Source organism: Nerophis ophidion, linkage group LG02, assembly GCF_033978795.1.
Source record: "Nerophis ophidion isolate RoL-2023_Sa linkage group LG02, RoL_Noph_v1.0, whole genome shotgun sequence".
Taxonomy (NCBI): Eukaryota; Metazoa; Chordata; class Actinopteri; order Syngnathiformes; family Syngnathidae; genus Nerophis; species Nerophis ophidion.
Genome location: NC_084612.1, coordinates 32,046,567 through 32,059,621, shown reverse-complemented (window position 1 = coordinate 32,059,621; position 13,055 = coordinate 32,046,567). Strand labels below are relative to the sequence as shown.

Genomic DNA, 13,055 nt, shown 5'->3' with positions numbered 1-13,055 from the left:
AGTGTTTCATAATGGTCATCAGCCTTCTGCTCTATTGTAAAAGTCACTACATTTGACTTTAACTTTGACATTAATTGGTTGTTTATAACTAGGATCCCCATTAGGTGCTGTAATAGTAGTAGTAGGGATGTAACAACATGAATATTTTATATCATAGTTAATGTGACCAAAAGCATCACAGTTATGTTTATTATAGTGGTGTTGTTGAATTTGCTCAAAAAGTCCTTATTCACACACTGTAATCTACTAACTAAGTTGTTTTTATCTGTTTAATTGGCTAAGCTTTTATTGTGTTAAATATCGGTTTGTAGTGTAGGATTTTAAGATGTATTAAAATGAAAAGTGCACACAAAATAAAATGTATTATTATTATTTATTATTTCTGTCAGACATTTTGTCCCACTCTGTTCAGCGGTCCCTGAACACACTGTAAAAAAAACTAATTTCTTTTCATCTGAGTACAGAACAATCATTCTGTTCTAAGACAGCACAGCTTGTAGGTTCAATGTGCACAATTGACAGCAATGTGTTTATGTAAGTTTAGATTGGGGTATGTTATTTCTTACTGGGGAAAGACGTCTCTTGTTTTCATGTTACCATTTAAACTCGGAAGCTGGCGCCAGTCAGTCCGTGAGGTTATCAAAAAAACATTATCAATCTCGGTTTTCTAATCATTTCAATTTCAAGTCATATGCTATATATATGTGTTCCCTCCGGGTACTCCGGCTTCCTCCCACTTCCAAAGACATGCACCTGGGGATAGGTTGATTGGCAACACTAAATTGGCCCTAGTGTTTGAATGTGAGTGTGAATGTTGTCTGTCTATCTGTGTTGGCCCTGCGATGAGGTGGTGACTTGTCCAGGGTGTACCCCGCCTTCCGCCCGATTGTAGCTGAGATAGGCGCCAGCGCCCCCCGCGACCCCCAAAAAAGGGAATAAGCGGTAGAAAATGGATGGATATATATGTATATGTATATGTATATATGTATATATATATATATACAGTGGGGCAAAAAAGTATTTGGTCAGCCACCGATTGTGCAAGTTCTCCCACTTAAAATGATAACAGAGGTCTGTAATTTTCATCATAGGTACACTTCAACTGTGAGAGACAGAATGTGAAAAAAAATTTAGGAATTAACATTGTAGAAATTTTAAAGAATTTATTTGTAAATTATGGTGGAAAATAAGTATTTGGTCAACCATTCAAAGCTCTCACTGATGGAAGGAGGTTTTGGCTCAAAATCTCACGATACATGGCCCCATTCATTCTTTCCTTAACACGGATCAATCGTCCTGTCCCCTTAGCAGAAAAACAGCCCCAAAGCATGATGTTCCCCCCTCATGCTTCACAGTAGTCATGGTGTTCTTGGGATGCAACTCAGTATTCTTTTTCCTCCATACACGACAAGTTGAGTTTATACCAAAATGGATACATGGATGATACAGCAGAGGATTGAGAGAATGTCATGTGGTCAGATGAAACCACAATAGAACTTTTTGGTATAAACTCAACTCGTCGTGTTAATCCCAGACTAATTTGTACTCTCTACTATTGCTGAATCCATGTTGTACTGTCTCTGTCAGTCCAATGTGCTACCACAAAGTGGCAGCATTTTGGCAAAACATTCGCTTGACAGTCGGTCAACATCAAGACACCTGAAAAACTATTTTTATCGTTTTAAATAAAATCATATATAATTTATCAGACATTATTGTAATATGTTTGCATTTTATTATGTCAAATCAAACTATTTGCAGTCCCTTATTACATTTAGGAAACTTTTTTTTATATTTATACTAGGGCTGGGCAACGATTAAAAATTTTAATCGAAGTTAATCGCACTATTTCTCCGATTAATCGCGATTAACTGCATTGTATACGCAAAGCCCAATAATGAATTCAAAAGTAGTGTGTATTGCACCTTTATTGGTATATTCTCCCACATGAACAAAAGCGCCAAAACATTTGTTGTGCAAACACAGTTTAAATCAGTCCTTGTTAAACAGTAGCAGTTAAATAGCATATTTTATGAAAATCAACTCAAAAAATGTAAATACAAACAATTAAGCTTATTGCCACTGCCAGGGTATTTAAGTTATCCTGTTTGTTATGGAAAATAAATATAATCTACATACAAATCTCTGAGCCACAATCATAACATCTGAACAGGCAATTTCTAAATTAACAGCAGAAACATTTTTTTTTTATCAGGGATCTTATGTTTAAAAAACCTATGTTATAGGTGGTGGGCTGTTTTAGGGAATTTTTGATCAAATTATCCGTAGTAACAATATTAATAACGTTGTGTTTATTCTGCGTAGTGCACTTAAAATAATTATGACCATATCTAGGAATTGATATGATGGGAATTTTCCGATTGTTTGCTTGGTGCTTTGATAAACTGAACGCATCATATACATGGTAGTATATTGAGATGTTATGAGCCAGGGAAAAAAAGAACTACCCTACCCAGCATGCAACAGGAGTGACGCGGTAGCCCGGTATAGGTTGTGTCGCCATGACAGCATCTTGTATGTTGTGATATGCACGCTCTGAAAGCAAACGTTATGAACTCAGCCAACACTCCTCGTCTGCATTATTGATAAATAGACAGACAACACATATACTCCGCTGCTTCACAGGCCACTGGATGTAGCCGGCAAAGTATTCCCATGCTAGCTAGCCGGTCTAGCAAACACGCGTCATTCAGTCCAAAACGGCCCGATCTATCCACATTCTGAATTGTCTGGTGGTCGTAAGTGATCCCGGAGTGACCACGCTGTAAGCCAGCCATGAAATTTGCAGAATTGTCTGGTATTTTTGCCAAATGTTCCATCTTTACCAAGAGCCCCTCGCCCGGGCGACGCCATCTCGTCAAGAAAAGGCGTTAACAAAATAAAAGCATGTAAACAACATACGCAAATGTGCGATAAAATAATTGTCGGCGTTAATAGATTGATGAGTTAACTCGTAATTAACGCATTAATTTGCCCACCCCTAATTTATACATTTTATAATGCATTTTAAAGTGATAAAGCAATTAATGCGGTTTTAAGCAATAAAGCTTTAAAGACTGTTCAGATCTGTATTGAAGAATATTGTACTGCTGTATGAAAGCAAACATACATGCAAACATGAAAGTAGTGAAAAAATTGTAAGAGATAATTAAAATTTTTAATAATTATTCTGGGGAAAATTATGTGTTTTTACTACCTCCTGATATGGTTAAGTTAAAATATGTTATTCCTTGTCCTATATAGATTTAAATAATTGCATTTTCTTTGTAAAGGCATTCTGTGTTGATACTGAAAATTGATGATCCAGTCCAGGTATCTGAATAGATTCCAAAAAATCTGGTAAAGTTTTTGTAGTGACAACAATGTGGTGGTTTACTGTTAAAGGGAGCATCACCATGGCGCTGCTGGAGAACCTGAAACTTGGCCAGTTCTACCTAGTGAAAGTGTCTGCTTCCAACAAAATGGGTGACGGTCCTTTCTCTCACATGGTGGAGCTGACAGTGCGAGCAGATCATTCCTCTGGTCACAATCATGGACTCTCACATGACCCCACACACTCCACAGGTCTCTAATCTCTACAATTGTTTTCACGTAATCTTTTTAAAAATCACATCAATTATTTTAATGTTTTATTCTTCACAGGCTTTTCCAGTGGCTTCTATCACCTGGACCAAACTTCCATGACAGGCATCACGGTGGGAGTCTCCATTGCTCTCATGTGCATCATCATCTGTGCTTTCATTATTGTGTGCAGACGCAAACACAGGTATACTTTTTGTTTGCCCCCCTGCCCTAAGTTTGTGTTTATGTTTGTTAAGTGATGGTACATTTTGGCATTGCTGCAGGAAATCATCAGCTGCTAAAGTGAACAGTGATGGAAGGGGCCTGCCAAACTCTGCTGCTGGACAAATGGACTCACAGGGCCCAGCTGAGGGCGCAAATATAAATGTCTCCACAATGAGGCAGAACCATTTCATTGATACCAAGGTGCTTAATTAACACTGAACTTTTTTTTTTTATCACTGCAGTCCTTTTGACATAGTAGCAACAAATGCTCAACAGATAAATTGGCCCTAGTGTGTGAATGTGAATGTTGTCTGTCTATCTGTGTTGGCCCTACAATGAGTGGGCGACTTGTCCAGGGTGTACCGTGCCTTCCGCCCGAATGCAGCTAAGATAGGCTCCGGCACCCCCCGCGACTCCGAAAGGGACAAGCGGTATAAAATGGATAGATGGATGAATTCTGTAGAGAGGAATCACGGGCAAAGAATACATAAGTTTATTTTCACAATTTGCTTCACTATCACGATCACTATCCACAAAAACAACTATTTTGTGAACAGTTTAGTCTTGGTGAACATAACATTGTAGTTATATACATTATTCCCTCCTTCATTGCGGCTAAATGGGTTCAGACCTGACCGTGGTAAACAATTGTCATTCATATATAAAATATTTTCATAGTCGTAGAATAAAAAACTGTTTACAATCATCTAAATGCATTGTTTTACACTATTAGAGCCCTCTAAACATGAAATAACTTTCACACATGTTTTACCAAATATAGTAGCCTTAAGATTGCCCAACCACTAAGTTGAAATCCTTTGTGACATTCTGGGTAATTCCTCTAGGTTAGAACTGGGCTTCGATGTGCTGGAACCACAGGTGTTCTGTAAAAAATTGGTCAACCTGGATTGTGTGCCCACCATGTTTTCCCCTGCTGGTGTGATTCCATATCGCTCACGTCTAAGGCTCACGAATGTGGAAATTTGTTACTGATTAGGCACGAGTCGCGTGGGTTCCCTCCGGGTACTCCGGCTTCCTCCCACTTCCAAAGACATGCACCTGGGGATAGGTTGATTGGCAACACTAAATTGGCCCTAGTGTGTGAATGTGAGTGTGAATGTTGTCTGTCTATCGGTGTTGGCCCTGTGATGAGGTGGCGACTTGTCCAGGGTGTACCCCGCCTTCCACCCGATTGTAGCTGAGATAGGCGCCAGCGCCCCCCGTGACCCCGAAAGGGAATAAGCGGTAGAAAATGGATGGATGGATAGGCACGAGTCGAAGATTAACCTGGTCAACGGCGAAGATAGCACCAACATCAGCCACCGTGTTGTTAGCACTTATTACCCTTAACTCGGAAAAGGATTGGTGACTATCTATTATCGATTGCCATAACATGATAATAACATAAATAAAAAAGACAAGCACTCCACTGTAATACATATAAGACTTAATTTAACAGTTAATTTTGGCCACAATTGGAGACTGCGGGTATTCGAAAAAATATATATAGTGAAGCCGCCGCAAACGTGAGGACAACTGGCTTGTCCATGTAGAGCACGAAGAACTGCACTTTTTTTTAAATTTTGCCAATACTTATGTAAGACAAGATCTCATATATTTTTCTTTTTTAAGCATTCTAACTCATAAATAAACATTAGCAAAAGTCAGCTAATAATAGTGCTAATATAAGTCGCTCTACTCCGCCTATAAAGCGCTCTAAAAAAAACATCCAAAAGCCTCCAGCATCGTTTTATACACAGTACATGTTGTAATTATATATGTAATGTAGTAACAGGTACATTCATAACACCATGTAATATTTGCATATTTTGGTAATTTTAAGCATATGGTGGCATATATATATATATATATATATATATATATATATATATATATACACATATATATATAACAAATAGTAATCATGCAGACTTCATGAAAGCCATCAAAGACTACTTTGGGACAAATGATAATCCATAGCCTTATAGATTTGAGCCTGAATATAAGGAATATTTACAATTTGTAGAACCTGTGTGCTAATCAGATCCAGCTTTAGCGAAACACTAAACATCATGTCGCAGCATTGCTAAGTGATAAACAAGAAATACAAACTACGAACACAATAAAACAATCACTTACTGTATAATGTCTCCTCTCACTGAGATGCCGACTAATAGGATGTTCATATAATAGGATGTTCATATCTTTCAGTTTAGATAAAGAATGATTTTTAATCCACTTGGAGGTAAAAAAGAAAGATGACTGCAAACGAACATTTTTTTTCATTTCTTTCTCGCCATCTCAGTTCTAAGTTGATTGTCAAAGTTTACCAACTTCTTGGTTTGTGGCCACAGTTTTCTACTATACAAGTGAGATACATGATTTTAAACTAGAATTAACTTTCACCAACTCAGTGGTGTAGCAGAAGCTCACCGGCTCAGTATGTCAGTAGAACAGCACAAGCTAGTTAGCTCTCTGTGATCAAGGCGCCACTAAAAATAATTTTGTCTGTGTTACCACTTATAATAACAATATTGCTGATACTTAGTTAATATTCAGGTCAATGTAATACTGTTTTTAGATGTTTTTAGAGGGCTTTATGGACAGAATAATGTACTTCCACTATCTGCATTGCTAGTCATGCCGTATTTTATGAATTAAAACGCATAAAAATAAAAATAAAATGTGTTCTCTTCTTACATAGGGATTGTAAATGATAGGCAAAATTTCCAAAAAAGTGCAATTCCTCCTTAACATACATCCCGTTGTATGTCCTTTTTCCCCGGCGCCTCCCATGTTCCGTTTTTTTCCCATATTTTCCTCTCCATGAAGAATAATCCTCACCAGTACTTCCGCTGCTCCAGCGATCGGGCATGACTCGGGAAAACACTCACTTGCAACAACAGATCGCTGACTCAGACAAAAATCAACAACACGAGAGAGATAGGAGCACATTTATGCCAAAAATCCTAACTTTCTGTCAATATCTTTTTATGTGAGAAGTTATTGTCTTTACCTCACACTTCCTCATACTTTCTCTAACATCGAGGAAGATACGACATGAGCCAGCTTGAAAAACGTCTAAATATAAACGCCATGAAGGAACCCAAAATTGTTTTTATTTTCATTTGCGCAATTTTTCAGAGTTCCTCACTAGAAATTAATGAGTGTGACTGAGTGGATGGTGCAATGGTTAGTGACACAAGTGACTTGAGATCGAGGCCCCATTCTATTTTATTTTTTTATTGATTTAACAGTGATTTGTGATGAAAATGAGAATCCCGTATTTTTCCCTGGAAATGTTCTATATTTTGAAATGCAAGTGTTGGCAGGTATGTCTCTTAATGCTTACAATAAGTCATGGCTTTTTTTAATACTGGATGGCTCTTACAGGGTGGAACCAATCTCATCATCAATTCTCTGGGCCCACTTCAACCTAATACCGAGAAGAAAAACAAATGGTTCTTCACAAGCAACGGCAACAAGGGTGTAAAAGATGTACACAAGCTGGGATGCAGCACCGCCTCCTACAAGCCAGGCTCCACCGTCTTGACCTACGAAAAGGAGCTCACTGTCGCTGCAGGTCAGCCCGCCTCCCAGCAGGCTTTGCTTGGATGTCCCGGAGACTCTGAGGCTTCTTCCAGCAGCGAGGGCAGCAACGCCACCGGCGACTCTGGCCGCTTTTCGCATGACGAGACGGAGATGACCAACCTGTCGTCTGGTCCGAGCAGCCGGCAGCCGTCTGTGTCAGCGGAGGACAGTGGTGGAGGTGAAGATGAAGAAGAATATGCGGGTCAGATGGTGCAAGAGAGTGATTTGAGGTTGGTGGAGAACCTCAGGTGTCATCAGGAAACTCAGAGAATTCAGCTTTTGCTCTCAGTGTGTGAGGTTGTGTGAGTGTGTGTGTGCGTGGGAGTGGTAGTACACTTGCAACAAACTTGATCCCAAACTTCCACTAAAGGCTTTTTTTTTTTAAATCCTTGTGAGTAGCAAGTGTAGCACGTGTGACTGGAGTGTGAATGTTTTTTTTTTTTTACTTTAAAGCCTTTATTCTCTTTTGTTTGAAGCCTGCTCAACGTTTACCTAAAACCAGTTGTCGGGCTTTTTCTTTTCACTCCTTTTTATTTGTCTTTTGAAAAGAAAAAAAACCCTCACCTACCATGAATGTTTAAAAAAAGACCTTATTTAAGAGAGTTTATCACTGGAGTGGAAAGGAAAGTGGAACCCTTTCTCAATGATTATCTACCTCGGTTTGCCCCGCGAGTCAAACCATATTTAAGAACTACCGCGTTATGTGGCGTTACATAACGGTGATACTTCCTGAATGTCATACCATTTCGTCCCTTATTTTACTGGAATTGAAGGGCGCTGCTGCTTCCATTCCCTACTCGTGGTGCTGGATGGAAAACACACATTTGTCTCCTCAGAGGTCGCTGGGGATCATGAGCCAGTATTAATTAGAGTTTTCTATTCCATTATTGAGTAATGGCATGTGACGCAAAAAATGTTTGTTTGAGTGTTGTCGGTGGGCAGCTGTCCTGGCTCTTCCTGTTTTTATACTACCTCCGAATGATTTGATTGTCTTTGTTGGCTCTCCTAACCTCAGGGAACAAGGTTTAGTACATTTGAAAACGTCATGTAGTGTTACATGGTCAACTGACAGGGTATCTTCTAAGTACTAAGCTATGTGTGTAATTGCCGAATAGATTTGCTATGAATGTATTTCTGTGCCAGTAGCTCAGACCTCCCCCTTTTGCCTTTTTTTGTATTGTTTACCTTCTACCTCTACCTCCACACATGCATGCAGTGTTACATAGGTTCAGAAAAGCTTAAAAATTGGCCTTAATGTGGTTGCGTCTCTCTGAGAGCCTCGTCTTTCTCAGGTAGACAATACACTGCATGAAGTATGATTGTATTGAACTAATGTTTGAAAATACCTATAATAATTAAGGATGAAAGTGAAGATTTAACATAATGTCCTGAAAATCAATATTTTTCTTAGAAGCTTTGTACTATTGAGTACACAATGTAGTGGAATCTAGTTCCAGGTATCTTTTTGTTGTTGTTTCTTCCAGAGTAGATCAAATTAGCACTTGTCTGCCAAGTAGTTTTTGTATTAGCAGGCCAATGTGCAGCGGTGACTGGGGCTATTTACCCAAAGACCTTGTTTGCTTACCTGACTTTATTTTAATTATAATCACTCAGCTGACAGGGAGAAATGTGGAATAATCACACACATTATTAGACCAAAGATGATCAGCTGAGGTGATGCTCCTCACAACAAAGCCTTGCACATTAGTGGCCTTGAAGTATGATAATGTTGCGAACAAAAGTTCTCCAGGGAGGTGCCTGCAGCATTCACAGGCAACCTGACCCATGATGGAGGGGCAACAACTAATCAAGTCTTATTATGCAGACAAAACAAATGATCCTCATGCAGAGCTTTTCCAAAACTGCTGCAATCAGATGTAGATGTTTGTATATTGTAGGTGAAAGGCTATTTGTGTTGCAGCACGGCGGCCATGTACTTGCAATTGGGCACCCACTCATATTTCATTTAAATAGGTTTTCTTTGAAAGGGATGGGCATTCATCGATTGTTAGAAATTTTGTTGATTTTGTGAAATTCATTGTTGATTACAGGCACCTTAAAGTGAAGTATTTCTAGAATGTATTTCTTCATGATGTTGCTTGCAGCAAATAAAAAGTCCTAAGGCAGTATCTTGTAAAACTAAATAAAAACATGAAAAAGTTCAATATTATAAATGACTGGTTTACGCTCTAATCAAAAAATCTTCCTGAGTATTTAATTGGGCTCTGTCTTAATTGAATTCCTCAAATCAATTACATTTTGCACCATATTTTAATTTAGGATATGTCCACACAAATACGAATATTTTCTATGGTAGTTTGTGTAATTTTTTTTTCTCATTCCACATAACATATTCACCGGTTGTCATGTGCTTCTTATTCAATTGCAAGTCAAAAGAAGCAACTACAGCTGACTTTGGGGCTCTATACGCCTTTTTTTTATGAATGTAGAGACATATGTTCATCCTGTACATTATCTTTAAAATCCGCACACACTTAAACAAGCCCAGGAAACCTGACACGTTTCATTAGTGCTGTCAAGAGAATACATTTTTCACAACACTTTTGCATTTTGATTGAGATTAATCGCAGTAAAAAAAAAATTATGTCAGAACGTAGTGAGATTATCCCATTCTAAAATGAATGGTTCCATTCATTTTAATCAAGCAACATAGTTAAATGCTCATCCCTAAGCAATGGAAATCATATATAATTTTGTCCAAATGGAGATGTTGGCAGTTTTACTGAGGAATGACTGCAGTGATGAGGTGAGTGGGTCTACAAATGTTCTTCCATTGCTGTTTATAATCAGAGGACTCTGAAGAAGAGGATTCAATCAAGGGGGGGATTTTGAGTGGAAAGTGACACAATCAGTTATTTTGTTTTCAGGGGCAAACAGAATAAACCAAAGATGATTTTTAAAAGGTCACCGCTGCATATTGGCAGGAAGAGATCAGTAGAAATACATCCTGTTTATGTGTACATTGTTGTCATTTTCAGTCCCCTCATGTTACGATCATGTCTACTATAATCTGTTTTTGCTGCTTTTCATCAGTGGAATTTGAAGCATGACCTGCTGCACTAAACTTAAAAGTATTTTAATGTAATCTCAACCTGATATAACTTTGTTCTACCTCCAGACATTTTCAGCTTTCCTTAAATTGTGCAGCTAAAGTGTATTTTGTTGAGTGATGTTTGTGAGTCTGGTCAAAATGTCACTTGTTCACATAAGAGAACATCCTCGGATGTCGTCCTGGTCTCTTCTCATGTCGTCCTGTCCGATCATTTAAATTCAAAGGGATTTGAACTTTGAGTCTACCAGTGGACTGACTTACTTGTGGTGTCCCTTTTGGCAGTAATGTTGTGTGATGAATGACGAAATCAAGTGTCGAGCGCCGTGGGTTATTATTTTCTTTTTCTTATTAAACTCAGGTGAACCCCGAGCTGCTTCTACTCTAAAGAGAAAGTCTTGAAAATTGAATGTATCGCTTGTAATTAAGATGCTTTTGTTTGTTCATGCTTTATGTTTTGTCTGTTCGTTTTTGCCATTAAGAATTATTTTTTGCTTTAAATGTTTTTTTGGGCGGTTTTACACTGTGGTTACTTATGAAAAGTCTGATTTTCAGTTTGATTAATAATAAAAATATTACAAAACGTTTGTTCAGTGTCGTGCTTTTGTGTAATGATGTGTTTTGTTCATTGTCCAAATTAGCTCTTTTTTCAGCATATTAAATTGGTAAATAGTAGCATAAAGCAGTGACAGTGTGAATATGGGTGGTTACCTATTTGTAAGTGCACTGGGATTGACTTTTACCCAAATATAGTTCAAATAAGCTCCAGTTCCCCGAACCGTATTCTGTAAGTGGTAGAAAATGAATGGATGGTTGTACAAATGGAAACTTCAAGCACAATAATACATCATATTGTAAATGAATACAAATATTGTTAAACGACTACCTTTCTCACTCTGACAATGTTGATTAAAACTGAGCTTTGGTAATTGCAAATATTGCGTTCAACTGCAGCCGAGTCATACCAAAGACTATTGAAATGGGACCCATTGCCTCCCTGCTTAGCACTCAGCATCAAGGGTTGGGATTGGGGGTTAAATCACCCAAAGTTTTGTGAGTGTTGTGCACGCTGCTGCTCACTGCTCCCCTCACCTCCCGGGGGGTGAACATGGGGAAGGGTCAAATGCAGGGGAGACATTTCACCACACCCATTGTGTGTGTGACAATCGTTGGGACTTTAACTTTAACTTGCAATTCGGCCATCATGATGCATTAAACAAAAGAATAAGATAGATATATATCATATAACAATTATATAAAACACACTGTATGCTTCTGAAGTTGAATATGAAATAAATATGTGCTTTAACATGTGTTCGTATATTATTCAGGTAACAATTTTTTATTTTCTACCAAAGTGTTAAAAATATGTCATTGTTCATTTTATTTGTTTTAGAGCAGTGATTCTCAGGGTACATGTACCCCTATATTCAAACAGTGTTACTGTTCAAACTTTGTGTAATGTTTGTGGCCAAAAATATTAAATGTACTTGTTAAATAAAACCTCTGCCTTATTTTCAATTAATATTTAGGCCTGCTACGCTACTGTATTTTAATGTTGGTCATTATAGTGATGCATGGAGAGTCAAAGGTTTTCTGAGGTGGTACTCAGTGGAAAAATGAAGGGAAACCACTGTTGTAAAGAATGTACCCCCCATCATATACCGGGAGTATCCTAATGAGAGCCGCAAAAATAAAAATAAAAGGATGCAGTGTATGGCGGGTCAAATGGGACAAAATTAAATAACTAAATCTTTAAATAATTACTTAAAAGGGTCAATCATTACAATTTGGTTTACAACAAAAGTTAAATACTTATTTAAAAAATGTAATCAATATTTAATTAAATCATGAAATAAATAGATAAATTATTTAAAACAGGAAATTATAAAAGGGTGGACAGAAATTCTGGGGAGCTGGCATTGAGCATCGTGCCATGTTTGAAGGAGAGTGGAATGGGCAGAGCTTTACAGTCCGAGCATTTCACTCGCAAATGCGCATAAAAAAAATATGTTCCACTTCTATGGATATTTGTTGGTACTAGTTGTTTGCAGGGTAGCACGGTGGAAGAGGGGTTAGTGCGTCTGCCTCACAATACTAAGGTCCTGAGTAGTCCTGGGTTCAATCCCAGGTTCGGGATCTTTCTGTGTGGAGTTTGCATGTCCTCCCCGTGACTGCGGGGTTCCCTTCGGGTACTCCGGCTTCCTCCCACTTCCAAAGACATGCACCTACCTTTTGCTTACCACAAAACAAACCTTCCAGGAAAAACTGAGGTTGAAAACAGACTTAAATATTAAAGTAACAATTACCAACAGGTGTGCGTAAGGAAACAAGTAACAGGTGAACAAATCAGGTAACCATGGTGAAAACAACAAACAAGGAAGTGCACACACAAACTCGGCACCGGAAGAGTCCAAAACAATCAAAAATAAATAAATAAATGATAAATGGGTTGTACTTGTAAAGGACTCAAAAATCATACTAAGGATGTGATCCCGGAAGCGGATCACAACATGACCCCCCCCCCCCCTTAAGGGACAGATCCCAGATGTCCCCAAAAAAATACAAAGAACCCCCCCCCCCCCCC

The 13,055-nt window shown here is 38.3% G+C and overlaps 1 protein-coding gene across 1 annotated transcript in view; it reads left to right on the top strand.

Moving 5' to 3' along the window:
- Positions 1–11,055, top strand: part of prtga (protogenin homolog a (Gallus gallus)) — a 59,967-nt gene extending 48,912 nt beyond the window's left edge. The window contains exons 15-18 of the mRNA XM_061881725.1: positions 3,406–3,585; positions 3,664–3,787; positions 3,867–4,008; positions 7,201–11,055. Coding sequence (XP_061737709.1) covers positions 3,406–3,585; positions 3,664–3,787; positions 3,867–4,008; positions 7,201–7,704 — 950 coding nt within the window. The 3' untranslated portion in view covers positions 7,705–11,055. The remainder of the gene's footprint in view (positions 1–3,405; positions 3,586–3,663; positions 3,788–3,866; positions 4,009–7,200) is intronic.
- The last annotated feature ends 2,000 nt before the right edge of the window (positions 11,056–13,055 follow it).